We start from the raw sequence: 27,411 nt of genomic DNA, 5'->3' as shown, positions 1-27,411 counted from the left end.
TTATTACCTTTCTGGACATGAAAACCATACATAGATTTTCAATGGAGAAGACAGAAAGCTCTCAGACTAAATCTAATGTTAAAACATCTTAAACTGTGTTCCGAAGATGAACGGAGGTCTTCCGAGTTTAAAATGACATAAGGGTGAGTCATTAACACTTCCCTGCCAATGTCGTCTTTCCGCAATACCGCTATTATCCACCAGGTGGCGCCCTTCCACAACTTTTTAAACCCGGAAGTATTGCCCTATGGCAAGCGGCTGCATGTCCGTGTCTGTTGTAAAGATCGCTCTGAATGGGATCTCTATGAAAAGTCCGTCACAAAAATGGAATTATCTCTGCTTTTTGCTCAAAATATGGTGTTTTTGCAGAAACCTACCCATATTCAAAAGCTGAATACAAAAGAAGCTCTGAAGGTAGGATGAAACGGTTTCTTTTGTTTGAAAGCAGAGGGTCTGTTCTTTCATTTGGTATATTGTATGTTTATATATTTAAAGAAGAACATTTTCTGGAAGGCATTAAACTTTGGTGAAAATCATGAAAAACGCTGGCGCTGGCTGGCAACTTTTTAAAAAAACGCTGGCGGTGAAAGAGTTAATTACATTATTTTCAGTTTTGGGCGAACTATACTTATTCAGTAGTCACGCTGTTACCTTTGGGGGCGGAGGCGAAAACACAAGCTTATACAGTATGTAAATATACACACAGACAATGACGCCCCCCGGAATCTCCGGAAAAACACGCCGATTTCAACCGCAAAATGTAAATATACATAAACTGCTATCTCAAACATGGAGAGGCTTCTTCGTGATCTCAACTAACAGATTCTGCAATAAAACGAAAATCACAAATTTTGAAAAAAAAACTTTGTTTCTCATTTTCTTGAAACATGTGCTGCCGACTTGTGACACTGGTTTCCGTGACGGGTCACATTTGAAATACATCAGTCTGTGTGTAATGAATGAACATAATATACAAGTTTCACTTTTTGAATGGAATAAGTGAAATAAATCAACTTTTTGATGATGATGATATAATTATATGAACAGCACCTGTACAGGTATGTGAACATGCATATTTAAACATGTTCATTTTAACAGGTTTTTTGTGCAGCACGTCTGATTTTCTGCGAACCTACTACTACATAAATCAGAGTATGACATGGGCAGCAGCTCAAAGTTACTGCAGACAGAAGCACATTGATCTGGCTACTATAGACTCTAAGAATGATGTGAACCGGCTGATAAGAAATTTGGATCCTGGGTACAGTGGATCAGCGTGGATTGGACTGAAATGGGGGACATTAAGTCGATGGGTTTGGTCTACAGGAGAAGACACTCTTTCACAGTACAAGGCCTGGATTCCAGGAGAACCTTCTGGTGATGGACCATGTGCTGAAACTTACAATGGAGATTGGAACGATCTTTCATGCGCTTATGTTTTTAAGTTTGTGTGTTACAATGGTGAGTAATTTGTTGTTTATTTGTGCACATATTCAGTTTGAAGAAATGGTGAGACTTTTGCATCTCTCAATAGTAAGCGTTGGAAACGTCCTGATAACAACTCCAAAAAACTGGAGAGATGCTCAGAGTTACTGCAGACAGTATCACACTGACCTGGCCACCATTCACAACTCTGTGGACAAGAATCAGGTATATAGTCTTGCTGGAAGTGGGCAACCGGCCTGGATCGGTCTGTTTGCGGACTCTTGGCAGTGGTCTGACCAAAGGAGTTTCTACTTTAGATACTGGGCAGCAGGACAACCAACAACTGGTGACTGTGTTGCCATGTCAACAACTGACTCTGGGAAATGGGGTACTTACACCTGTGTCCAATCACTTCCTTTTATCTGCTATGATGGTGAGTTTACCCCGCTAACAGAATAAAATACTTTATGTATGTTGTCTTTACAAACAACTATGAAACGTATTCATGTGTTTGTGCTTTTATTTTGAAGATATACTTTAATATACTTTTATATATTTCTCTTGAAATAGTATATCAAAAACAGGTTATCAGATTAAACTTGTCCTGTCGTGGAAAATGCGATATGAATGATCCTTCAATACAGGCTGTCATTCTGAATAAGGTATGTTTCTGTTTTAAATACATAAATTTAGTTTATCAACACATTCTGGTACATTAACACAGATTGCCAATTATGGCAATTATGAAGTTTTCACATAGGATTGCCCATTAAAACCTCTAAACCATCATTTGAAGTAATGAGAGGTGTGAGGTTTGAATTAAAATCTACAGTTGACTGACAAAAATAGGTGATAAAAATCCCATAAACTTAAAATAAGGGAGGTGGTCATATCAATAAGGTGGACTTTTGATTTGAACTCTTGAAGTAATGTTTTGCATTTTTCAAGTTAAGCATCCACACTTGTATTTTCATTACACAAATGTGAAAATCTTGTCATTGTTATTTAATGCTAAGCTTGAAATGTGTTAGTGTGCCATACATTTTCAAGTGGTCTGATTTTGTTCATGCTGGTTTTCCAGATTGGTACAAAGCTAAAGAGCATAGGACTGGGCAATTACATCCGCATAAACTGGGGGAAAAGATAAAGGTTAAGAGTTGTTTCATCTGAAGAGAGCAACTCTACTGCAAATGTGATAAATATGAAAAGTTTTATAATTGTGACTAAACCTTAATACACTTTATAAGTTGTATACTGTAAATGTCTCCATTGTAATCAATAGGCAATAATTGTTAAAGGAGACATATCATGCTAAATCCACTTTCTTGGCTCTTAAATGTATTTTGTTGTATATTTGTAGTGTTTATAAGTACATAAAAGTTGAAATTAGTCTCTTCAGGTGCTTTGTTGATATCTTTATTTTCTGTTTCGGTCATATTTTCCAACCGGTTCTGATTTTTCTATTATCTATTACGTATTTTGAACAATTACGTCACAGTATTTGCAGCGAAACTGCTAAATAAGGACATCGACTTCCAGCCCAACACTACGAGCAATCCGCCATTTTATATTTCTCGCTGCGATATTGTAGTCCAAGCTCAAGGATGCAGAAGTAACGAGAGCGTAAGAAATGTACTCACATCTGTGGGTAAAGTCATTTTTGTGTGCCCGAGGCACTTTAAGGATAACTACTTCACCAATCTCCGCCAGTATAAAGAAGGAATTGCCGATAGACTTCGTCTGATTGAGGGGTCAATTACTTCTTTCTTTGGAGACGACGAGCAGAGCACTTCGGTGAGCAGTTTATAACTTAAAGTAAAAAAGTAAAGTACACGGTGGTCATGGTTTAGCAGTGCTGTTTCTCACTCCGAAGGCTGCAGCCTGCGGAGATCGCTTTTGGGCATCAAGCCTGGTTTAAGTTAACTGAGCATTACATTTGCAAGTCATGAGCATATTACAACAACTTACGATTAACTAAGAATAATAGTAAACTTTATAATTGTTAATATTCTGAAATAAGACCGTCTTGATGACGTATGCAGCCTAGATATGCGACCTCCGGAGGATGCAGCCTCACACCATTGCGATACCTCCATATGAAGACGTTGTTCTGCAGGTTCGTCGTCTTCATTTTCATCTCGCTCCATTTCCGACTCTGGCGCTAACATATAAGGCTGGATGGACAAGTCTTCCGTTGTTGACATTTTGTGAATAACGAGTAAATAAAAAGTTTCTGTGCAGCTAGATAATCGTATCTCTGCTATAAAACTACAAAAATGGCTGAACGGGGTGGAGTTTAACCGAGTGTCACTGCAACCTGGAGAGGGGGCAGGGTATGACGTGCATTTAAAAAGACAGTACCAAAACGAGTTGCTCTCAGAGGTACATCAGAAAAGGGGTAGAAAGGGGGCCTGTGGGGCTATAATAATGAGGAATTCAGACCCAAGCATTGCAGTTCCGCTTTATATAGACCACAAATAGATTATTTATATGTAAAAAGGACAGATTTAAAAGCATGATATGTCTGCTTTAAGCACTTAAATGCCTAACACATTGCTTAGACTATCTATCACTTATGCTGTTCAGACATTTTAGGTACAGTAACTGTGCTGTTCATATCAGAAGGATTTTAATTAGAATGTTGAACTGCTGTTGATATTGTCACACACAACTGATGTCTCGCCTTCTAATCCACACTTCGGTGTGATTTGGGTTGATACCTTAACCCAAGTAAACCACGCCCGAACACACATCTGCCAGCGGGCACGGTATAGAGTGCTCACACTAGTAAAACAAACATGGCTTTGGTGGGTTAAATGCAGTTCAGTTTGGATAGTGTGGGTTCGCCATAAATTTTATAAATCAAGTATGATGTGTATCTGAGAGGTGATTTAAGGTTTTGGTTCGGCCATGCAAGAAATGCATTTAAAAGGTTCAAATATTTAGATGTGCTTTCAGAGAATAGGATATTTAACCCCTTAGCGTTCCAATGTACTGTGGGAGGAACACTGCATTATTTGACAGAAAACATAAGCTGAGATTCTTTTAATTCAATTGATGTAAACCCTTTTAAGATACATTCAACACAACAGGTACAATTAGTGTTCATTATTTTAGCCTTTTTCAGGAATGCTAAGGGGTTAATTCTTATTTCCAAAATTTAGCAATTTTTCTGTGGCCAAAAAATGCCTGATTTTGCATTGGATTCACTTAAATGTTGCGAGAAAAATTGTGGGGATGTTTTTATGAAAAACAAAAAAACTTGAATTGGCAAGCACAGGATTCAGCTACTGGAGAAACTTATAGCTAAACAAGATACAGTTGGTGATAAATAATAAGAACTCTGCGAAAAACAAACTTACAAAGAACATACATTTTCTTCAGAGCAATTTTTGAAAACAAGTAATACAGCCAAAATTGTAATTGTGTGTGATGTGTGTAGTACACATACTGTATAGCCTACTATTCTTCTTTAAAACCATTTCATTTTTCACCATGATTTTAATTGCTGACATGACATTACTCAGTAAATATTATTAATCATATCAAGTTGATATTTTCACAGAATGTTCTTTACATTGTGTATGATGATTTTATGTAGAAAACAGTAAACCACTAATAAATTCTTCAGCTGGGTTTTCACAAGCAGGGTCACAATTATCTAGTTTATAAAGCTAAAGGCTTTCATACACACCGTATGTTTAATCTTTGTTTAATATTCTCTGAATATTTGATTACTGTAGTGTATTTTTCTATTAAATTTACATTTGCACAATAAAACATCTTATAGCTACAGACATGGTAGGTTTCTGACTAAATACTGATAATCAGTGTTATTAAATTGCAGACCAAGATTTTAGATAGCTAGGTTGGCTTGTATGTTTGGTGTGAGCAAAAAATCTGCTAATGGATTAAGAAAAATTTCTTGAAAAGTGTTTATGAAAAAATAATCTTATTCAAGGAAAAATGTCTTATTCCATAGACATACATATATGTGTGTGTGGGAAAATATTTGACACATCAGCATTTTAATCAGTAAGGGTATTTCTAAGTGGGCTATTAACACAAAATTTCCACCAGATGTAGCAATTAAGCCAAATATTGAATTCATAAAAAGAAATAAAAACATTTAAGTATACAAGTTGAGTCATAATAAATAAAGTAAAATGATACAGGCCAGGGAATAAGTATTGAACACACTTTATTAAATACTTTGTAGAAAAGCCTTTGTTGGTGATTACAGCTTCTAGACGCCTCTTGTATGGAGAAACCAGTCATTTGCATTGCTCAGGAGTCCCACTTGTAAATATGCATATATGCATCTCTCAAATTGATATTGCATGTATTTTACATATTTATAAAGTGTGCCAATAATTCTGCAGCTGACATCATGTCTGCGTTGCAATCTCAGTTTTCCAGTACAGACGTTTACAGAATTTCTTGATACATATTTAATACTAGTATTTATTGTGTGATTTAATTACATGTCTATAATGAATGTATTTCAAATATTTAATATATCTGGATATAAATAGTCGGTCCCAGTTTGTACTGTGTCATAGGTATTTCTGTTTGCGACGGTGAGAACAAAGATGGGCCAAGTTGAGGAGTGAATTAACTGAAACGGCAGCAAATTCATTTACTCCCATCACTGCTGGTCTTTTTAAAACATACATAACAAGCTGCTGCTTCTTTTTCGTTTGTGATTTACTGGCCAAGATATAAAATAAAAATTGTGCAACAACAAAATTACCAATAGTAAGTCATTCAATAGACCAATTTAGAGTAGACGTCACAGTTACGTCACTGCAAGCTGCGCGCGCAATGCGGTTGCAGAAAAACAGTGGAAATGAATTAGACATGAGTGAAAAGAGCAAGATAACTCACTAGAAAATGTCCTATTGTGCTGTTAAGTGTCAAGAATAAGAATGCCAAAAAAGATTGCTTTCATTTTTATAGAATACCATCGTCGAAGACATCATTTGAAGATAAACGTAGGTGTTTATGATTACAATAAGCCCTTAAACGGACAGAATGGAGCGAGGAAATCATCTAGAAATCTTTTAATAATTAGAATAGAAAATAAGTAGAGAAGATGTCTGGTGTTCTGTCGAAGTCTGTTCCCTCCATGTGTTTCTTTTAGCGTTTTTATCACATTACAATTATAATTTATTCAGAATAAATGGTTTTTTATACTGAAAAAGCAATAATATCACAACATTTTTTTATATTTCATAATTTTTTCATTTTCTATGATGTCCTTATATCTTAGCTTATGTCTTCTTCCTGTTTGTTCTAAAATTATAATGTTTACATACTTAATACATTTATAAATATAGCACACACACACACACACGATGTGAAGTGTTATTAATATATAATCAGGCCTTTTTAATGTATATTTAAACATAATACTATTATAATAGTTTTATAACAAACACGTAAGATAAATATAAGGAAGAAATAATAGAAAACAGGAAAATTATGAAATATTTAATAAACGCTATTATATATAATACATGATAGTATTGCTTTTATATATACTTTAGCGATTCAGACTGTAAAAATAATTGATTTAGCAAAAAAGAACAATACATATACATTACATACATGCATATCAGTAGCCAAGCCATTTAAACTTTTTATCTATCTAAAAAATAAACGTAACGTGATTAAAACGCTATAAGAAACAGTGCACTAAAGGGAAACATAGGGGAATCAGACTTCGACAGAACACCGGATCCATAAAAATCACGGTTTAATGCTAAAACACTTCACACAGCTATTGAGAAGCATTCACTTTCTGCAACCAGTTTGGCTCCGCCCACAAAAAACGTCATCTCTGTTTGCAAACACGAAATTGGTCTATAGGGCATTTAAAGTTGTGGGATGACATAAAGCTTTGGCTATCTAGTTGTACTAAATGGAATAAAAAGTGTTTTATTTCCCATGTTTACTTTTTCATAATTGAAGCACTTATTTGAAAGGCTAAAACCAAATTTAGCATTACAGTGTTCCTGTCAGGGTCAACCATGGAAGGACACTAGACCTCTACTCAGTGTTCAACAGTCTCACATTTGATCCAGAATAAACTTTTTATAAGAAAGATTACTGCTCAAGATCGATCACCTTACTGTAATTTTATTGGACTAACCAGCAGACTGGTTAAGCACCTTTATGCTGAGTTTATCCTTTCGTAGCTTTACAGACACAAGCTTGCTACAGTAGGCATCAGAAGGGGGGCAACGTTCCCGGAGGTATGCCACCCAACCTCGCAAATCCAAGAGGTCCTGCTCTCACATTTGAAAAGCAAACACATAAACTTAAGTTAAAAACTGAGAAAATAAAGAAGTGGAAAAACTTCGAGCTTCAGAAAAACAGTGTGCTTTCCTAGCAGGATAGAGAGCTTCAAACATGCAGATGATCTGCCGGCTTTCGAAGCAAACACCTGATACTCATTTTATACTTGTGAGGCTGGGCGGCCCCACCAGATGCAAATACCTGGATGCCAAGTTACTTGGTGTTTTAGTAGTTTCTCAAAGCAGATTGGTCCCGCAAAGCACGTTCCCAATTCGTCATAGAGACTGACTTAAAGGGAACAGAGAGAGTTTAGGAAAGAGTGTGTGGTTTCAGTGATTATCGTAATGCCCAGTTTCAGTGACTCAAAATAGCTAGGAGGGGTGTGAAGTTGTCTCTCTTCGTTTATTTTTTGAAAATCATACGTGATGTTAAAGCTCTACTGTGTACTTTATTGAGTTAATTCTTAACAAAAACCCATGTTTTCTTTCAAAAGTATGTGCTCATTCATGTGTAATTACTTCCCACCCACTAATGAAAGTATTCTCGTAAGTGTAGAATCTGCTATTTAAAATGCATACCGTCGAAGCGCTCTCTGGCTGAATCCATGTTGTGCCTCCATCTTTGAAATACATTCGCCGACGAGGGACATTCCTGAAATTCAAGCTCCGCCTTTCGCGCTTTCACTCTACACTCAGGTGGCCGATAGCTGAAGCCTCCGTAGGTTGCATGTGTAGGCGGTATACGTCATCAAGACAGTCTTATTTCAGAATATTAACAATTATAAAGCTGACAATTATTCTAAGTTAATTGTAAATTGATGTAATATGCGTATGACTTGCGAATATAATGCTCAGTTGATTTAAATAAACCAGGCTTGATGACGTATCTAGCCTGTGACCTGCGTAGCTGAAACCTTCGGATTTTACAACAACGGCACACCGTGATGAACCTGCGATCTAATGCTTTGATTTGAAAGCCTGTTGAAGACATATTCTCGAGGACATTAAAACAAATCGCCAAGGATGCGAAACGGGGATTTTAAACGACTACGTGACAGGAAAAACATCAAGACCAAAGTCACTATTGGAGTTAGTTTTCCAAGATGGGGCTCAAGGGACACTGAAGTTTACTTTCTATATTCTCCACAGGTAATTCAGCATATTCGTTTACATCTATACAGTCCATGTTGTAAACTTGAAGTTTTATAGTTCCTTGGCTAACTTTAGCATGATTATGCATAACACTTGTTTGTGTAAACATGCATGTGGTTTAATGTGTCCGAACAGACACACGCCGTCTCTCCGCCCATTTATGTAATCTGAGTTACTGAGATAAATGTTTTTCATCTTTTCTGGCCTCTAGCACAAACACACGGTGACAGCGCTATTTTTAGCCTTTCATTGATAAAAGCGTCTGATCTGCGCGTCTTTCGTTTCATTTTACAAGCGTGTGAAAGTTGCGCGATCTTTTTTCACCAATATGAGAGAAAGCTCTTACATATACACGGACATGTAACGTTTACTTAAAACATAAGCATTGTACTCTGACATAATGTTTGACACAATACACTGATAAAAGCGTTTGATCTGCGCGTCTTTCGTTTCATTTTACAAGCTTGTGAAAGTTGCGCGATCTTTTTTCACCAATATGAGAGAAAGCTCTTACATATACACCGGACATGTAACGTTTACTTAAAACATAAGCATTGTACTCTGACATAATGTCTGACATAATACTCTGATAAAAGCGTCTGATCTGCGCGTCTTTCGTTTCATTTTACAAGCTTGTGAAAGTTGCGCGATCTTTTTTCACCAATATGAGAGAAAGCTCTTACATATACACGGACATGTATTGTTTACTTAAAACATAAGCATTGTACTTTGACATAATATTAATTCGCGTTAGGTCAAACACGTCCATTTAAACCCGTCATGGTTGCTTTTTGTATGTGATTTTAAGCGGACATATCATGACAATCAGACTTTTTTCATGTTAAACATAAATCTGTGTGCTTTGATGGATCACAGGCAAAGGACATTGCAAATTGTTCATTTTTTTCTCATTGCTTTTGCTTTGTAGCTACTGGAAGCCATGTTAACCTTGGCATGACACGGCTGGGCCACCGTACGAGTTAAAACGCGTTCCGAATGGGGGGGGGCTAGAAAGTAATATTCAGTTACTTGTCATATAGACTTTCACCGCTAGATGGGAGTAGATCCTACACAGTGGAGCTTTAAATACACAGAAGTAATGAGTGAATTAAACAGACACAGGTGTGAACAATAAAAACCATGGAAACAGAAGAGGGGCTAATAAACAAGATAATTAACATGATCAACTTAAGATATAAGGATGAGAAAAAAAAACAGAAACAAAACCCTGTTTGTTCAGTTTCGAATGTCATCATGAAAGCACTGCGCAGCCACCCCTTTGAGCCTTTTGAACAGGTGGACCTGCAACCCCTTTTGTTTCCAACCACTCTCCAACTCACACTGTTTACATTCTTTACATTAATTTTACACAGTAATGTTAGCTCGGTGTAATAGTTGATATGTATTAGATGTGATATATGAACAAAGGTAATTCAATTGTCATTAAGTTCCCTTGTTATAAGAAATAAACTAATGTAAAAAGCCTCCACTGTATGTGGAAGTCTACCAGAAGTTGGGTTTAGTCCACAAAAGCGTTTGTTATGTTGTTGCTGCTGAAAGAGTCTATACAGAGATCTCATTTACAAAGCAGAAACATAAAAAAATCCCTTGAGTTGCACAAGAAAAGCCATAAAAAGTGGAGGGATGCAAACAAATAACCAAAAGATAGATAAAAAGGTGCAAAGGTAGTCTAACAAAAACCTTGAAAATGTTACATAATTCACTTCGGTTCAGAGAAGTAACCATGAATGCATGTGTCCTATGAAACCGTCGGTAGACGGAGCTGTCAGAAGGACATTGCAGAACCATTTCTAAAATAGAATCCACTGATGCTTGTGGACAGGTTAGGTCAAACACGCTTAGTAACATGGAATAAATACCTTTAACCACGTCTCACCTCACATGTTCATTAAAACAGGTTCTGGATAAATGTACTGTATAGTTATTAAGAAATACAACACCAAATCAGAAAAAGTTGGTACACTGTAGAAATTGTGAGTAAAAAGAATGGAATAATTTACTAATCTCATAAACTTATATTTTATTTACAATAGAATATAAATAACATATCAAATGTTGAAATTGAGACATTTTGAAATGTCATGCCAAATATTGCCTCATTTTGGATATCATGAGAGCTACACATTCCAAAAAAAGTTGGGACAGGTAGCAATAAGAGGCCAGAAAATGTAAATTTACATATAAGGAACAGCTTAAGGACTAATTTGCAACTTATTAGGTCAATCGGCAACATGATTGGGTATAAAAAAGAGTGCCAGTGTCTGTCAAAAGTCAAGATGGGCAGAGAACCACCAATTCCCCCAATGCTGCGGCGAAAAATAGTTTGCTGAGTTTCTCAGAGAAAAATTGCAAAGAGTTTGAAGTTATCATCATCTACAGTGCATAATATCATCCAAAGATTCAGAGAATCTGGAACAATCTCTGTGTGTAAGGGTCAAGGCTGGAAAACCATACTGGATGCCCGTGATATTCGGGCCCTTAGACGGCACTGCATCACATACAGGAATGCTACTGTAATGGAAATCATAACATGGGCTCTGGAATACTTCCAGAAAACATTTTCGGTGAACACAATCCACCGTGTCATTCGCCGTTGCCGGCTTAAACTCTATAGGTCAAACAAGAAGACATATCTTAACATGACCCAGAAGCGCAGGCGTTTTCTCTGGGCCAAGGCTCATTTAAAATGGACTTTGGCAAAGTGGAAAACTGTTCTGTGGTCAGACAAATCAAAATGTGAAGGTTTTTTTTGGAAAACCGGGACGCCATTTCATCTGGACAAAAGAGGACAAGGACATCCCAAGTTGTTATTAGCACTCATTTCAGAAACCTGCATCTTTGATGGTTTGGGGTTGCATGAGTGCGTGTGGCATGGGCAGCTTACACATCTGGAAAGGCACCGTCAATGCTGAAAGGTTTATCCAAGTTTAAGAGCAACATATGCTCCCATTCAGACGTCGTCTCTTTCAGGGAAGACCTTGCATTTTCTAACATGACAATGCCAGACCACATACTGCATCAATTACAACGTCAAGACTGCGTAGTAGAAGGATCTGAGTACTGAAATGGCCAGCCTGCAGTCCAGATCTGTCACCCACAGAAAACATTTGGCGCATCATAAAGAGGAAGATGCGATAAAGAAGACCTAAGACAGTTGAGCAACTAGAAGTGTGTATTAGACAAGAATAGGACAACATTCCTATTCCTAAACATTGGTCCTCCTCCAGCTGTTCCTTATATGTGCATTTAACTTTTCTGGCTTCTTATTGCTACCTGTCCCAACGTTTTTTGGAATGTGTAGCTCTCATGAAATCCAAAATGAGCCAATATTTGGCATGACATTTCAAAATGTCTCACTTTCTACATTTGATATGTTATCTATATTCTATTGTGAATAAAATATAAGTTTATGAGATTTGTAAATTATTCCATTACTTTTTTACTCACAATTTCTACAGTGTCCCAAATTTTTCTGATTTGGGGTTGTAGTTCTCAGCCATTGTGATTCTGCTTTTGACATGTAAATGTGTTTGAAGGAGCCTCAGCCCACAGATTCCAAAGTATCTAACTAACAAATATGCAAGAAGTTGGCGTGTGTCAGTCTTGTGTAGTCTAGTCAGACATTTGACTGCACAGCAAAAGGTCTGACTCTGGTCAGTACTGCATCTTTTTTTTATAACCAAGATCTGCCTACCTAGAAAGAGTGTAACACGACCAACCACAGTTTCATTGGCAAAATTATTCAGGTAAACCTGGGATTGTAACAGTATCAGTTTAACTAATACTAAAGTAACTACATTGGTAAAATCATTATAATACATAGTAGAAGGTGATAGTAGAAAGTTTCAGTGAAATTAATATAAAGGATTTACAGCACATAAAGCAATTCTGAGGTAAGAAATTCAAATTGTTTTTACTTTATCTTGTTTTGTAATCATGTTAATGTATGTTAACGTATAATCTACATATAAACAAAATACACATAAGATGTTCGCTTTAAACAGATGGGTGCACTTTTATTCCCCATAAAATATTATGTTTATCACAGCTGTGACAGGGACACATAAACATTACATGTTGTGTTTTTAGTAATGTTAGTCTAATTTTGATTTTGTGTCAAAATGTATTTGCTTTTTCGAAATTGACTTTTTTATAAATGGAGGTGTTTTGCTGTATAAATAAACACAGATAATTTCACATTCATAATTCACAATTAAAACTCTTATACCATGATTCTGTTATATGTTTCACTGAAAACAAAATGAGTATTTTGAAAAATCGTCCCACAATAACCATTTATAGGGACTGTGCTTAAAGGGACACTTCACCCATTTGCATTAAGCTTTGTATAGTTAGAACCCCAGTAATGTTTTTGAATGGTCGTGCATCATTTCCTCAGTTGCCGCTGAGACAGGAGAAATACAGATTTCAGTGTTGCACTTCCTTCAGTGATGTAAAAATCATCATTTTGCATCATTGAAAGCAGGAAGTCCAATATATTTGTTGAGGGGGTGAGACTACAAACACCCCTTTTCTCTGTCAAATAGGCACCAAATTCGAAATGTATGTTACATTTCGACTACAAATTTGACACACTTTCAATAAAGATTAATGTTTCTACGGGTGAAATGCTCCTTTAATTCAAACAAGATTTTTACTTTTTGTAGAGAGATCTTGCAACACTGTTGGAATAAAAAAATGTGTCAAATTATCTTTAAAGGAATAGTTCACCCCAAAATGTCTCATGTTGTTTAAACCCCCAATGTCTTTCTTCACTCTAAATACTGCAGGGTTATTTTTAACTGAATGTTAGGTAAATTTGTAATCTTCAAAAGGAGTGCCGTCAGGGGTGGTTCTAGGATTTTATTCTTAGGGGGGCTTAGCCCTCAGTGATGATGTGAAGAAAGCATTGTGATGCCTTTTTGCAAACTAGGACCAGTATTATTATTAATAAATTCATGTAGGCTATACATTACTCTTCTATATAGTTCCAAGCCCTTATGATTTTTATTTAACCTAATAAAAAAACAAAAAAACCCTCTTGTACAGATATCAAGGTATAAAAGTTGTTTATCACTATTATTTATTATTGTGCATCTTGAATTAAAGTTTATGTATATTATATGTATATTCAAAGTTTAATGAATACAAACAATTTATATGATAATTATATTTATACGAGTCAGACTGTACTTTTCGCTCATGCATAACCCAATTCATAAACTAACAACAACCTGCACTGATTCTAAATATGACTGTAATAAACCATACATGACCCCTTTAGTTCCTGATCGGAAAATAAAAAGCTGTTATGTCTTAAAACAACATATGGCTGAGTAAATAATGGAATTATGTTTATTTTAGGGGCTTATAACCTTTATCATGACTATGAAACTGCTACAATCACTTTATTCATCATCTCTTACCAGTGGTGTAGTCTAGATTTTTGTAGTGAGTATACTCTGCTTTTTCCCCTCTCACCCTTATGCTCACTCATCCCAGCGCAACGCACCACCACACTCACAGATGCATACAGTATGGATCTTCATGTAACAGAGCATTCTGAAAGTGTACTCATAAACACATAAACTGAATGTGTTATCAACATGTCAGTTTATTATAAGAAAAAAAAAGAGTTTAACAGCCAATTGGTTTACAGCTGGGGAAACTGGACTGATTTTTAGACTGGTTTAGTGTTAATCAACATCTAACTCGGGGCCAAAAGTTACTCAACTGTTAATTAAAATTAAATAAACTGTTTACAATCTTCAATCCGTGGCTAACACATGCATAACTATTGATAACATTACCATGTGTAATTTAATGGTGTAAATGTTTGTAATTAATACACATTTAAAATGACCATGAATTAACTCTAATACAGCAAATTCTAATAATTAAATTTACATAGTCATTGTTATAAAAAGCTTATTTTTTGCATATAATACAAGCATTGTCTTATTATTATTACAAGACCATCATGTAGCCTAATATTAGACACAAAAACCAAGTGAAGAAAATTATATTTAATTTGCAAGTCTGAACTGAACATCAACGCAGACATGAATTTCCTCACAGAAGTTTAAGATCATATACATCCTGAACGTAGATATATAAACACAGAGAAGGGAAGTTTAACACTGTGAAGAACAAGCATGCTGAAACCATCAGGACATAAACAGGCTTATTTTATTGCACTTGAAACCTTACCTCAAGATAAAGTATTAAACTGGACTGATGATTTAAATGTTGTTTACTCACATGTGCGTTGTTAACTCTCCGGATAACTCTCGTTCACTTCTCCACGGACTGTTTGTTTACAGTGTCACGTGAGCAGATTGCAGGTTCGACTTCATTTGGCGCTAAGCAGACCTCTTGGTGATGTCAAAGTACCGCGAGAGCGATTCAAAGCAGATTTCTCCATGTGATAACTGGAATCGCTCTCGCGCTACTTTGTTGTCACTCGCCTGTGGGTTCTTGTGGCGCCACAGCAGTCTGCGCCCCAGTCACTCTAGCGCCGCTAGTAATTTGATTTCATACGCCGATCGGATCGCGCAGTTCGGCAGGAAGTCATCAACTATATAGCTTATGTATATCCATTTAAACCCGCTAAAGTAGCAAGTGTAGCATGAAAATGGTTAGTGCTTCACATCTAAATTATGACTAAAAGTTTGAAATGTCACAAAACCATGCTGTTACGCATCCTCACGCTATTTTTAGTGGGTATACGGAAATCCTTGACAATTTCTAGTGGGTATACGGCGTAGTCCTGCGTATCACGTAGACTACACCACTGTCTCTTACCTGTCTCTGACCCCTTCAGTCTCTCTAACTCTTTCTCCACCTGTTTGCTCTCCTTTCCAGCATTTATAAAACGTTATATATCCATCTATAAAACCAAACAAGTCACTGAATGTTGTTTATATTCTCTTATTTGTGTGTTTCATATACAAAATGTGTGAGTGCACTGGGTTTGTTACAGTACATGTCAGGTGTGTTTGTGTGTGTGTCCGTGCGTAGCTTATGTGTGATGGCGGTGGAGAGGTACAGAAATTTCGTGGGTTAAACTAAAAATGATACATTTCTCAATTGCACATTCGAAAACTTAGCATCATATTATTCACAGCTAGTATTAGTGTTAACTATAAAAAGGCAAAAATATAGATCTTGTATTGCAAAATGTGTCATGACGGTAAACTTAATTAAAACATCACGGCTTCAGTTTGCAAAGCAATTTGAATTATAAACGGGGGATAACTAATATTAGCTCATTTAAGACGGAAGAATATTCTTATATATTTTGCAGACATGACTGCACTCATACAGGCTAGCAAACAAATTAAAACATTAGCGAAAATACCTTCTGAGCTCCCACGCTGGATACTTTATGAAACAAAGATTTTAAGTTTGCAGGCAGCTGCCTCTGTGTGTGACGCTCGCGCGCTCCTCCACTGGCGGTTACGACGCATGCGCAGAACAGCAAGGCTAATCAAATGCCTCATAAACTCGTAATTATTTTTCATCTAAATGTCCTGCATTTTGCATTATTTAAATTATTATCTTCAAATAAATTGTTTTTACAAATAAATAAAACTTCAGAAAATATATTTGATAGTTTGGTAGAAAAATTAAGACTAATTTTAGGGGGGCTAAGATGACAGATAGGGTGGCTGCAGCCCCACTAAAAAGGGTCTCGAACCACCCCTGAGTGCCGTATATAAAAATGTTCTAAAGGCATACGGAAGGGTGTTTGATGAAAGTCTTGACCTGTACTGTACCTCCCTTTTTGTGCATGAACTGTTGTTACGTTTAAACAACAGCTATATCCCTCACAAGTAAGTTAAGTTGATTAGTACAGTAAATGTTTTCAGGAAACATAAAATATAAGACAAATATAAGTTTCTAAGTGTTATGTGTGTTTTTTAAAAGACTTTTCTTCACCCCAAACACAGCTACAACTAATAAAATTGATGATGGTTACAGTGTATTAGATCTATGGTGTGTGTTAATAATCAAGCATCTACAATAGTCAATAGTATTTGGGGTACAGAGAGGCCCCTTAAAAACATTCTACTTATTATGGCCCATTGTCATGATCCCAGTCTGTCTGCCTGCCTGTTTTCTCTTTGTTTTCCACCGTTATCTCCCCATAGACTCCTGTTCCCAAAATGCCTCGCTTTATAATTTTTGTCCTCCATTTGAATGCCTCTAAATTTGAGGTTGATATTTTTACAGAGGATGAACTTAGTAATAATCCAGTCCCAACCCGAAACCGGTCTAGTGCTCCAGCACACCCTTAGACTGTCCCTGTGTCCTCCACCTCACCTGACATCCCCAAAAGGCATGCGCTCATTCTCCTGACTCCAGTAAAGTGCACACTCAACCTACTAAACTCTACCGAATGCCTCTATGCCCCCCTGAACTATGCTCAGAGCTCCCACCCTACCCTGAACTCTACCCAGAGCTGGAGCAAGAAGTAGTTGTGTCGGCAGTGATGCCGCTGGCCTTAAGGTGCATCTGGGCCACAAACACTTTCCTTAACTTTCCAAATGAGGTGCACGCTCATCTTCCAAATCTCTGTGAGGCACATACTCATTCGCCTGTCTCCAGCGAAGGGCACACAGGCTTTCCCGAACTCTGCCCAGCGCCGTGCCTTCCTGCTAGGCCAGCTTCACCGTTGCTTCCCGTTAGGGCGGCTCCACCTCCCTGACTCTGGATGCCATGGGCACCGCCCTGTCCCGTCCATCATCCAAGCCTCCAGGAAGCCCATCCCCCCCAGAAGTTCCTCTGTCCATTCCAGGAGGGGGAGGTACTGTCATGATCCCAGTCTGTCTGCCTGCCTGTTCTTCCAGTCATCTCCCCAGAATACTTCACTCTCCCAAACCTGCTCATCTTCTTGTAATCATCGTCACCTGCCAGCCAATACCCTCATCAGCGCCATTATATACATTTTTACCCTGTTCTTTGTCTTGTATTGTTAATTGTCAATTGTAATGTGGTGTTGTTCTCAGTCATTGTTAATAAAGTTAATCGTTTTGGATTCTCCTCGTCTCTCCTTCGTCTAATTCCAGCACGCACCCTGACACCCATATTGTGGAAAATACACCAGTTGTTCTCAACGTTAATCCTGGAGGCTCACTTCTCTGCACATTTTGTATGTCTCCCTTATTAATCACACCTGATTTAAATCTTCAGCTCATTAGTAAAGATCTCTATGAACTGAACTGATTGTGTCAGATGAGAGAAGATTTGCAGAGCAGCGGGGGCTCCAGGAATGGAGTTGAGAACCACAGGTCTACACTACCGGTGTTCACCACTGCCATTCTGTGCTGCACACTGCACCAGCCCATGTCTGAGTTCCCTATGCCCTCTACCTTAGCCTAGATGGCTGCTCCTGACTTTATGTTCCCAGCCATGGCCACGACGGCTGCCCTAGATGGCTGCCCTATCATCTGTTGCCTTGCCTTCCTGGACTCTAGCTTCACCACGATCTCTAACACAATCAATTTCTCCTTGGTCCAAGCTGGCTCCCATGTGATGCTCTCCTTGTGGTTGTTCCTTGTTTTGTCAATTCCCTACTCATGGGATTTCTCTGTTTGACTCATTCCTGTAGAGCCTTGTTGACTATTTTCCTACACTGCTATTATTTGTTTGTACTGTTTAGTTGGTGTTCTGACCTCTTGCCTGTTCATGTCTATGATACTAGATCATCACTATATATTAAAGACTGCATCTAGAACATCAATTTCTGTCTCCGTGCAATTTGTTACAATAATACACAAGTCTTTTAGAATGCTCTCAATTACATGTAGAGGCATACTGCATGCATTATAGTGAGTGTGCAGCTGCTTTATTGGCTTTCACTCTAAGACAGGTGAGTATGAAGATAGGACAAACAGAATACTTAATACAAAAAGCTAGTCTACATCGCTGCAATTCTCTAAGTGTCATCAGAATGTGAAAACTTTTAAATCCAATGAGGTTGATAAACTAATAACCCTCAGATCTTTTACAGAATGTAGTTGTATTGTCCCTTCCAGAGACATACACTTATAAATATAATGCAGTTAGTACTTGGATGTTAAAGACAATGGGGGAGATTTAAGTAATTAGAAATTTTTTTGTAATGGTTTTGTCACACGGTGACGATTTCCGGGGGCGGAACCAAAAACTCAGAAGATTGGTTCCGACCGGAATGTTTTCCGACCCGGAGGTAAAAACGGGAACACCGGACTTCCAGGAAAACGCCGTGAAAGAAAATCAGCCAAACAAGATACAGGTGTAACAAATAAACGCAGCGATCTGTGATTGGAGGAAGAGACGGATAGAAGGAGGATAAAGAGGACCTGAAAACGAAGGTTTGGAAGAGTTGATTCCGGGGTGAGCTCCGCTCCGCCACGGGCGGATTAAACGTCCACTCCTCTACAGGCGCTGTTGATCCGGGAATCGCTAAGCGAGCGGAAAGAAGACGGCCGAGTGAGCCCAAAGGAAGGAGTGGAAAGCGTTTGTGAAAGGAGCGCCACGGAAGAGAAGGTTGCAAGTGCAGTTTGGCAGTTTGGCAGTGTGGCTGAGTTTCGCCGTGTGTTGTGGCTGTTTGCTGGGCTGTGTATTCTGGTAGCAGGACGGTATTCTGGAGCAGTGAAGTGGATATTTTGGTGATGAAGACTAAAGACCGTTGGTTTGGCTGAGTACGATTTACAAACCTCTGTTATGGTTAGAGTGATGATTTACCTGTTTACAGTAGCATGTATATAACCGTTGGATGACAGCGATCTGGGCTCTGCATCGCACGGAAAAGGAATCGAACGGTGGGGGAGCTGAAAGGGACGAAGAGAGAAAGTGTGATCATTCTTTGTGAGTATAAGAGGTGTATACTGACGTGTGCATATTGAAGACATCAGGATTTATGTGTGTGTGAGTTCACAGCAACGGTAGCAGTGGCCCCATTGCAGAGTTGTTTGGTGGGTGAGCCGAGGACTAAATAGCATCAGGAGCAAAGGATATCGCTACGGCTATGTTTAAATCTCTGGCTTTCTTCACGGTAACGCCCCGCAGATTTTTGGACCGGCTCCACGAAGACCCCGGCCTGACCTTAATGTTCACCGAAGTGTGCTTTGAGTGAGTCTGGATTTTACAGAGTGAGTGTGTACACGTGATTGTATTGCAGTGAAGTGCTGTGTACCTGTTGTCAGGACTTTTCCTAGGTCGGAGTCGGCCGAGTTAGAACAAAGGAGTGGCGAGTGAAGTGCCTGTTCATATCATGCCGTGTAGTGATACAGTTATGGTGAACTAGTGAGACACTACAGGTTCCCGGGTTCGAAGGCGCATACCCCAGTGGTGACAGCGGAGAGAGAGGGTACAGGATATTGTGTCTGTGAGTAAAACTCTGAATGTTGATGTATCTGTGGGTAAAGTTATCACACTGCTGAAATTAATAATTACCTGTCACGGAGCCTCTTCAAAGGTGCGCCCCTGTCCAGAGTTCCACGCATAAGCAGGAGAGGGCAGCGTTCGGCTCGACAGTGACTGCAGTATTTCCCCGGCAACATTCAGGCCCTGGAAAGGAAGACCGCCGCAGGGTTTGCCCGCCGTGCCCCTCTACTAGTCACCACCTGAAAGTAAGAGCGAAAATCACAGTTAAAGGTGAAGTGTGATCTTATGTTACAGCCTGAGCCCTCTAAGAAAGGAGAACGACGAACCAGTTTCCCTGAAGAGTACTTACCGTTTCCACTGCTACCAGTCAGCTGAAAGTAAGAGCGAAAATCACAGTTAAAGGTGAAGTGTGATCTTATGTTACAGCCTGAGCCCTCTAAGAGAGGAGAACGACGAACCAGTTTCCCTGAAGAGTACTTACCGTTTCCACTGCTACCAGTCAGCTAAAAGTAAGAGCGAAAATCACAGTTAAAGGTGAAGTGTGATCTTATGTTACAGCCTGAGCCCTCTAAGAGAGGAGAACGAGGAACCAGTTTCCCTGAAGAGTACTTACCGTTTCCACTGCTACCAGTCAGCTGAAAGTAAGAGCGAAAATCACAGTTAAAGGTGAAGTGTGATCTTATGTTACAGCCTGAGCCCTCTAAGAGAGGAGAACGACGACCCCGGTCAACGAAGAGAACTCGCTGTACCCACCGCTAGCAGCTGGCTGTAAGGAGAAAGAGAGAGAAACAAATTGAAGTGAATTACCGAATAACGTTCCTGTGTTGCAGGCAATATCTGGAGCATACTCCCCTGAAGTTCTGCCTCCAGGATACAGAGGGCGCCACAGATAGCAGGAACCCCCCGAAAAGGCCCCGTCCCCTCCTCTTTCCTTAGACGTGCCTGGAGGCCAGAAGAGGCCGTTATTTTAAGTTCCCCTTTCCCCTCCCCTACTTACCTTTTAAATAATTTAAATAAAGCTCATTTAAAATTTTACTCCTACCTTGTTGCGTCTGGTCATTGGGGTGGCTTTGGGAACCTCCTCGAGGTGGAAACTAGGAAGGGGCGCGACCCTTTAGCTATCTCGGGTCCACTCCGACCTGTGACAGTTTAGCAAAATGTTAAAAGTACTTTTTAACTTACAGTATGCTGCATTCACTGCACTCTATACTCTGTGCTACAGACACTGAATGATTTGTTTTTTTCTCTTCTCATTAGAATACAGCAGCATACAGTGATGATGAAACAGCAAAGAGGATCTGTGAATGCAGTAATGGACGTGAGTTTGATTATGCTGCTTCTGCCGTCAGGTTGGTGTCATCATTTAAATCTGTTTACAAAAGTATACAGCATGTGAAAATACATACATTAAATCATTCATATTAACAGGTTTTTTGTGTAGCACGTCTGATTTCATGCGAAAGTACTACTACATAAACCAGAGTATGACATGGGCAGCAGCTCAGAGTTACTGCAGACAGAAGCACATTGATCTGGCTACTATAGACTCTATGAATGATGTGAACCGGCTGATAAGAACAGTGGATCCTGGGTACAGTGGTTCAGTGTGGATTGGACTGAAAAGGGGGACAGTGAGTCGATGGGTTTGGTCTATGGGAGAAGACACTCTTTCACAGTACAAGGCCTGGAATACAGGAGAACCTTATGGTGATGGACCATGTGTTGAAACTCACAATGGAATTTGGAACGATTTTCCATGCAATACTCATTTAAACTTTGTGTGCTACAATGGTAATTAATTGTTTACTTAAAATATAAAAATATTCAGTTTATTTGAATTGAAATGCTGAGACTTTTTTGCATCTCTCAATAGAAAGCGTTGGAAACGTCCTGATAAAGACTTCAAAAAACTGGAGAGATGCTCAGAGTTACTGCAGACAGTATCACACTGACCTAGCCACCATCCACAATTCTGTGGAGCAGAACCAGGTATATACTCTTGATGGAAGTGGGCAACGGGTCTGGATCGGTCTGTTCGCAGACTCTTGGCAGTGGTCTGACCTAAGGAAGTTCTACTTTAGATACTGGGCAGCAGGACAACCAACAACTGGTGATTGTGTTGCCATGTCAACAGCTGACTCTGGGAAATTGGCTACTTACATCTGTGACCAATCACGTCCTTTTATCTGCTATGATGGTGAGATTACATAGTTAACAGAATAAAATACTTCAAGCTAATGATGATTCAACTGTCTTTACAAACAACTGTGAAATGTATATTGATGTGTTTGTGTTTATTTTGAGGATAACTTTTACTCTATATTTCTCTTGAAATAGTATATCAAAAACAGGTTATCAGATTAAACTTGTCCTGTCGAGGAAAATGTAACATGAATGATTCTTCACTACAGGCTGTCATTCTGAACGAGGTATGTCTCTGTTTTAAATACTTGAATTTAGTTTATCAACACATTCTGGTACATTAACACACAGTAGCGGGTGGCAATTGGGAGATTCTTGATTTTTCCCAGTGGGCCGGTAGGATATTAAGTCATTATAAAAGCATAATTTATAAATAAATGTTACTGGTGTATGTTAGCCAGTAATCTTGTTGTCATTGTTATTTAGAGCTAAGCCTGAAATGTGTTTGTGTTCCATACATTTTCAAGTGGTCTGATTTTTTTTCATGCTGGTTTTCCAGATTGGTACAAAGCTAAAGAGCATAGGACTGGACAATTACATCCGCATAAACTGGGGGAAAAGATAAATGTTAAAGAGTTGTTTCATCTGAAGAGAGCAACTGTACTGCAAATGTAATAAATATGAAAAGTTTCATAATTGTGACTAATCCTAATACACTTTATAAGTTGTATACTGTAAATGTATTCATTGTAATTAATAGGCAATAATTGTTAAGCACTTAAAACACACATCACTTATGCTGTTCAGAAATTTTAGGTAACTGTGGATTTTAATTAGAATGTTGAACTGATGTTGATATTGTCACACAACTGATGTCTCACCTTCTAAATCAAACTCCTGTGTGATTTGGGTTGATTACCTGAACCCAAGTAAACCACGCCCGAGCACACATCTGCCAGCGGGCACGGTATAGAGTGCTCACACTTGTAAAACAAACCTGGGTTTGGAGGGTTAAATGCAGTTCAGTTTGGATAGTGTGGGTTTGCCATAAATCTTATAAATCAAGTACGATGTGTATCTGAGAGGTGATTAGGGGTTTTGGTTCGGCCAAAAATGCATTCAAAAGGTTCAAATATTTAGATGTGCTTCCAGAGAAACGGATATTTAACCCTTTAGCATTCTAATGTACTGTGGGAGGAACACTGACAGAAAACACAAGCTGAGATTCTTGTGATTCAATTTGATGTAAACCTTTTTAAGATATACAGTCAACACCGCAGGTATAATTAGTGTCCTTTCTAGGCATTATTTTAGCCTTTTCAGGAATGCTAAGAGGTTAATACTTATTTCCAAATCTTTGTCGAAGTATTGTATATCACTTTTAAACGCATATATATTGTTAGAACATACTCTTTTTAGATCTATTAATGAGTCCCCACAGGATTTAGCAGTTTTTCTGTGGCCAAAAAAATGTCTTATTTTGCGGCGGCTTCACTTAAATGTTGTGATAAAAATTGTGAGGATATAAAAAAAAACTTTGAATTGGCAAGCACAGGATTCAGCTACTAAAGGAACGTTTAACTAAACAAGGTACAGTTTGAGATAAAAAGAACCAGTGGTGGACCATGGCCGATGATGAAGTTCCTATGTAGCCAGTCATGTGTGTGGTTCGTAATTTTTTAAATATGTGTTCTGCTCGTTGAGAGATCCTGTGTGCATCACGTGTCTTATCAAAATAAGTGCCTGCTACTGTACATCTAAAGGGTTTATGATAAAAGAGACGCTCGCGTTTGCCAGATACTTGCATAATCTCATGCGTAATCAGAGTTTACTGTTAAGGGAGTGTCTTGCGTGTATTTTGTGAACGCGAGTGTCTCTTTAATGATAAATGGTTTTGACGCGTCTGCAGCAGGCACTTATTTCACATGATGCACATGGTTCACATGATGTTCCAGAGCGATTCGATTTCGATTCACAAGCTATCAAATCGTTTCGATTTTGATTCTCGATTCAATTTTCAATTCCGGTTCTCTGATCGATTTTTATACTCAATTCTCGATTCAACTCTAGATAGATATATATAAAAAAGAACAGTGAACAGCAATTTACAAGTGGGTAATTAATAAAAAGAAATTAAAAGCCACAACACTATCATCATCGTCTTGCTTGGGAAATCTAAAAATGCTTCCATACCTCTGACTTTTTATGTGAAGATGGCATCAACGTTGATGAAGCACCTGAAACCGCCATTTTAGGCACTGAATGAATGAATGAATGACAGGCTCGCCTCTCGCTCCTGGGTAACATCACGCAAGGCAAAAAAGACATCTAGTGAAGAAGACTAGTTATAAGATTAATGTTAATCTTACGTTCAATGTCTGCAGAAATAAATAGCAAAAAAAATCAATTCTGCTCTTTGAGAATCGATTTTGAATCGACCAGGTAAAAAAAAACGATTAATCGAAAAATCTATTTTTTTGCCCAGCCCTACTAAATACTGATAAAAGTGGTGAAAAGCAACAGCAAAAGTAAAAGGTCTGTGTTATAAAATTGCAGACAAAGATTTTGGATAACTAGGTTGGCTTGTATGTTTAGTGTGAAATAGGTGTGGTAGGGGAACCAAACCTCCTATTCTTTCATAGGATCCAAAATTGCTACTGGCGCCCCTGCACTTGAAATTTGAACTAAGATAATTTCACAGTTTATTTACTTTACCTGTTTCTAGAAATAACCTACTCTTGATGAGCTGTTATTGATCTTTTGCGGAAGTCTACAGGTTTGGGACACAAAAGCCATGTGTTTATGTTGTTACTGCTAAAACTGTCTATACAGTATATGTTTAATAGTTTAATGTATACAAGAAATAAATTGTTTTCATGGTTGGCAAGTTATACTGTAATACCACACAGCAAAACCTCTAGTGTTAACACTGCTGTAATCCACACTAGAGTGTTATAAATGAAAACTAAATCAGTGAATTTATTTGTATTCTTTATAGAAACCATCACACTGTATTACAATGCTGTGTTATGAGGTTGAAAATGAAGTCTTAAAATGACCAAATTCACCATGATTACATTATGGTACTAATATCAGCATCAAGCAAACAAAATAATGTTGGCTTCTTTTGCTGTAATAAAATCAAGAAATCAAGGGTTAAGTGCCCAACTAAAGGTAAAACTAATCACTGTTAGGGTGACTACAGTTGATGTCAGGTTTATTTTTTGGAAATAAATTGTTTAATTGTGATTTTAGCATGCAATTTTAGAGATATCTGTCTTTCCCCATTCAAATAGATAGGACTTTAGGTTTGCATGACATGAAATAACTGCCAGGAAGCATTGCAAACATATCCGCCTAGTGGTGCAACTTGTATAAATCATTAATGAAACGACACAACAACAAAGTTAACGTGTACCCATTAAGCCAACGTACCCTTTGAAATTGAACGTCACATTATAAAAAGAGAAAATCATATTTTATGCTGCTTATTATTTTAAGCAATCCAGTGATTTGTTAGTTCCCTGACATTTTTGTTGCATGTCAATCAAAATTGTCAAGGTTGAGTTTGACCCATTTATGTGTACACTGTCTCAGTAAACCTTACACAAAGAGACAAAATTTAGGTGTTTCAGGAATAAAACCTTCAGAAATAAACACATTTCTGCAACTGTCAGTTGTGTCTTTCATATATGCATTGATATTAATAAGATTTATATGCCTAATGTACAAAAACACACCTGCCTGCACTATTAAACATTAGATGTCTGCTTAGCATTTGTTGCTTAGCAAAAAAGAAAAAAGAGAAAGCACTTGACTCTCAAATCAGTTTGGAGCAGACAGTCTTTGAGGGAGAGAGTAAAGGCCAAGAAAGTACAGAGTTGATGTTCACCAGGTAATCATACATGTTCAGTCAAGTCATGCTGAGCCTCTTTCTGTTTCTCTCATACAGTATGTCCGAGCTGATTATTCTTAAATTGAACAAGAAACAGCACGGTCAAAGCCTCTGAATGTGGCCAACCCACATAACAACATTTCAAAAACATGTTTCAAGGAAATGAGTAGTTCGAAAAAAAACAGCATCAGGTCTGGCCAAAATTTTTACTGACAAGAAGAAAATTCCTTGAAACATAAAAAAATCTAGAAGTAATCTGTGCTTAATTATTGATCATAACAAAATATTTTAGGACTATTCACAAAAGTGCTTGTTTGGTTGTTTCCAAAAGTGACTAATATCAATATGAAATGTATTAAGTATTCAGTGATTTATAGTATGAGGCAGGTTTACAATAAAGATTTACTTTCTGAACACGTTTTAAAATACTAGATAGGATTATATCATAAAATTCTAGTCTTTTTAAGCACACGTGCTAAACTGTTCACTTTAAATGTTTATATCTTCTGTATGGGAATGTTGATTCATACTAAAATGCTTTTTTGCATAGTTGTGTTTGACACATGAAAACATCTTGGGTTACGTATTTAATTGTTGTTTCCTGAGAAGCGCTTCAGACAGCAGAGCAGCCGGTGCAACGGCAATGAGGAAGATGTAACACTCTCAGAGACGACGGAGCTGGAGATGACCTGGCAGGTGGCGAGACAGCAGAGAGCACAGGTAAAATGCGATAATGACAAACTAGCTATTGAACTAGGAAGGTTTCAAAAACTGGACTTTAACTAGACAAGACCGACACAGTTGGCAAGACACATACAATGACGAACTCGCAGGGAACAAAAGGCAGAGGGCACTAATATAGCAAACCAAACAGGGAAATAATAGGAAACAGGTGCGGGGCGCAGGTGCAGGAAATCACGAAGATGAGAGCGCCCGAGTGACAGACACGCATGTGCTGAGCTGTCAAAACATAAACACAATGAAAACACAAAACAGAGACCGAAGTCATAACAGTACCCCCCCAGAACCGTCACCGGTGGAGATCGTTGATCAACTCAGGGTCCAAGATGTCCCGGGCCGGTACCCAACACCTCTCCTCCGGAC

The 27,411-nt window shown here is 38.2% G+C and overlaps 1 protein-coding gene across 1 annotated transcript; it reads left to right on the top strand.

The window, feature by feature from the left end:
• The first annotated feature begins 1,082 nt into the window (after nt 1-1,082).
• On the top strand, nt 1,083-27,093 carry LOC135747921 (macrophage mannose receptor 1-like). Its single transcript, XM_065265997.1, has 7 exons — nt 1,083-1,465; nt 1,539-1,858; nt 13,445-13,464; nt 21,734-22,061; nt 22,144-22,467; nt 22,608-22,699; nt 26,917-27,093. Exons 1-7 carry the CDS (start codon nt 1,083-1,085, stop codon nt 27,091-27,093), a joined length of 1,644 nt encoding a protein of 547 aa, XP_065122069.1.
• The last annotated feature ends 318 nt before the right edge of the window (nt 27,094-27,411 follow it).

Source organism: Paramisgurnus dabryanus, chromosome 6 (genome assembly GCF_030506205.2).
Source record: "Paramisgurnus dabryanus chromosome 6, PD_genome_1.1, whole genome shotgun sequence".
In the NCBI taxonomy this organism is placed as follows: Eukaryota; Metazoa; Chordata; class Actinopteri; order Cypriniformes; family Cobitidae; genus Paramisgurnus; species Paramisgurnus dabryanus.
This window is presented reverse-complemented; position numbering and strand designations above follow the sequence as displayed.

Bases quoted from the DNA above. Each gene is read 5' to 3' on its own strand.
- LOC135747921 (XM_065265997.1), top strand. From the start codon at position 1,083: ATGTTCATTTTAACAGGTTTTTTGTGCAGCACGTCTGATTTTCTGCGA. The intron at 13,465-21,733 runs GTTACATTTCGA...TTCATGCGAAAG, and splicing joins GCACCAAATTCGAAATGTAT to TACTACTACATAAACCAGAG. The intron at 22,062-22,143 runs GTAATTAATTGT...ATCTCTCAATAG, and splicing joins AAACTTTGTGTGCTACAATG to AAAGCGTTGGAAACGTCCTG.